A 474-nucleotide genomic window follows, 5' to 3' on the forward strand; every position below is an offset into this window, starting at 1 on the left:
CCAATCTAAGACCAAAAAAAAAAAAACTTCATAACCCATCAAATGTGGTACCACAAAAATAACAAGGAGAGACAAAAGTTTTTTCCCCCCTTCTAGTGACAAACAAAAAGGAAGAACTGTTTTAGGTGTTCATATTCTCTTGTTCGTCCATACAATTCAGCACAACCCAGAGTTCTTTTTCTTCCAAAAAATGAAACTTTAGTCTTAGAATTCTCCAAATTTTGTGAAATGAAGAGAGAGAAAGAAAAAAGAAGGGAGGAGAATTGACAAACCTCAGAGGAAGAAGGGAAGGTGGGCATTGCAGAGGAAGGCTTAGAGAGCATCTCACTGCATCTGAAATTGTGATTGAATTGAATTGGAAATTTGGAATTGAAATGAATAAATGAACGAAAAGAGAGAGAGAGAGAGAGAGAGAGAGAGAGAGAAGCAGTTATGTTATGTGTTAATGTTGTAATGTTGGCACACTCTTTTAGT

The 474-nt window shown here is 36.1% G+C and overlaps 2 protein-coding genes across 2 annotated transcripts in view; both read right to left on the reverse strand.

Moving 5' to 3' along the window:
- The window catches only part of LOC107628974 (flowering time control protein FPA), a 25,438-nt gene extending 24,992 nt beyond the window's left edge, over window positions 1-446 (reverse strand). The window contains exon 1 of the mRNA XM_016331626.2: window positions 394-446. The gene's annotated coding sequence lies outside the window, so the exon portion shown is untranslated. The remainder of the gene's footprint in view (window positions 1-393) is intronic.
- Window positions 1-468, reverse strand: part of LOC107628971 (probable hydroxyacylglutathione hydrolase 2, chloroplastic) — a 3,673-nt gene extending 3,205 nt beyond the window's left edge. The window contains exon 1 of the mRNA XM_016331623.1: window positions 273-468. Within this exon, the coding sequence (XP_016187109.1) occupies window positions 273-323 (51 nt within the window). The 5' untranslated portion in view covers window positions 324-468. The remainder of the gene's footprint in view (window positions 1-272) is intronic.

The sequence above is a fragment of the Arachis ipaensis genome, chromosome B03 (genome assembly GCF_000816755.2).
Source record: "Arachis ipaensis cultivar K30076 chromosome B03, Araip1.1, whole genome shotgun sequence".
NCBI classification, from domain to species: Eukaryota; Viridiplantae; Streptophyta; class Magnoliopsida; order Fabales; family Fabaceae; genus Arachis; species Arachis ipaensis.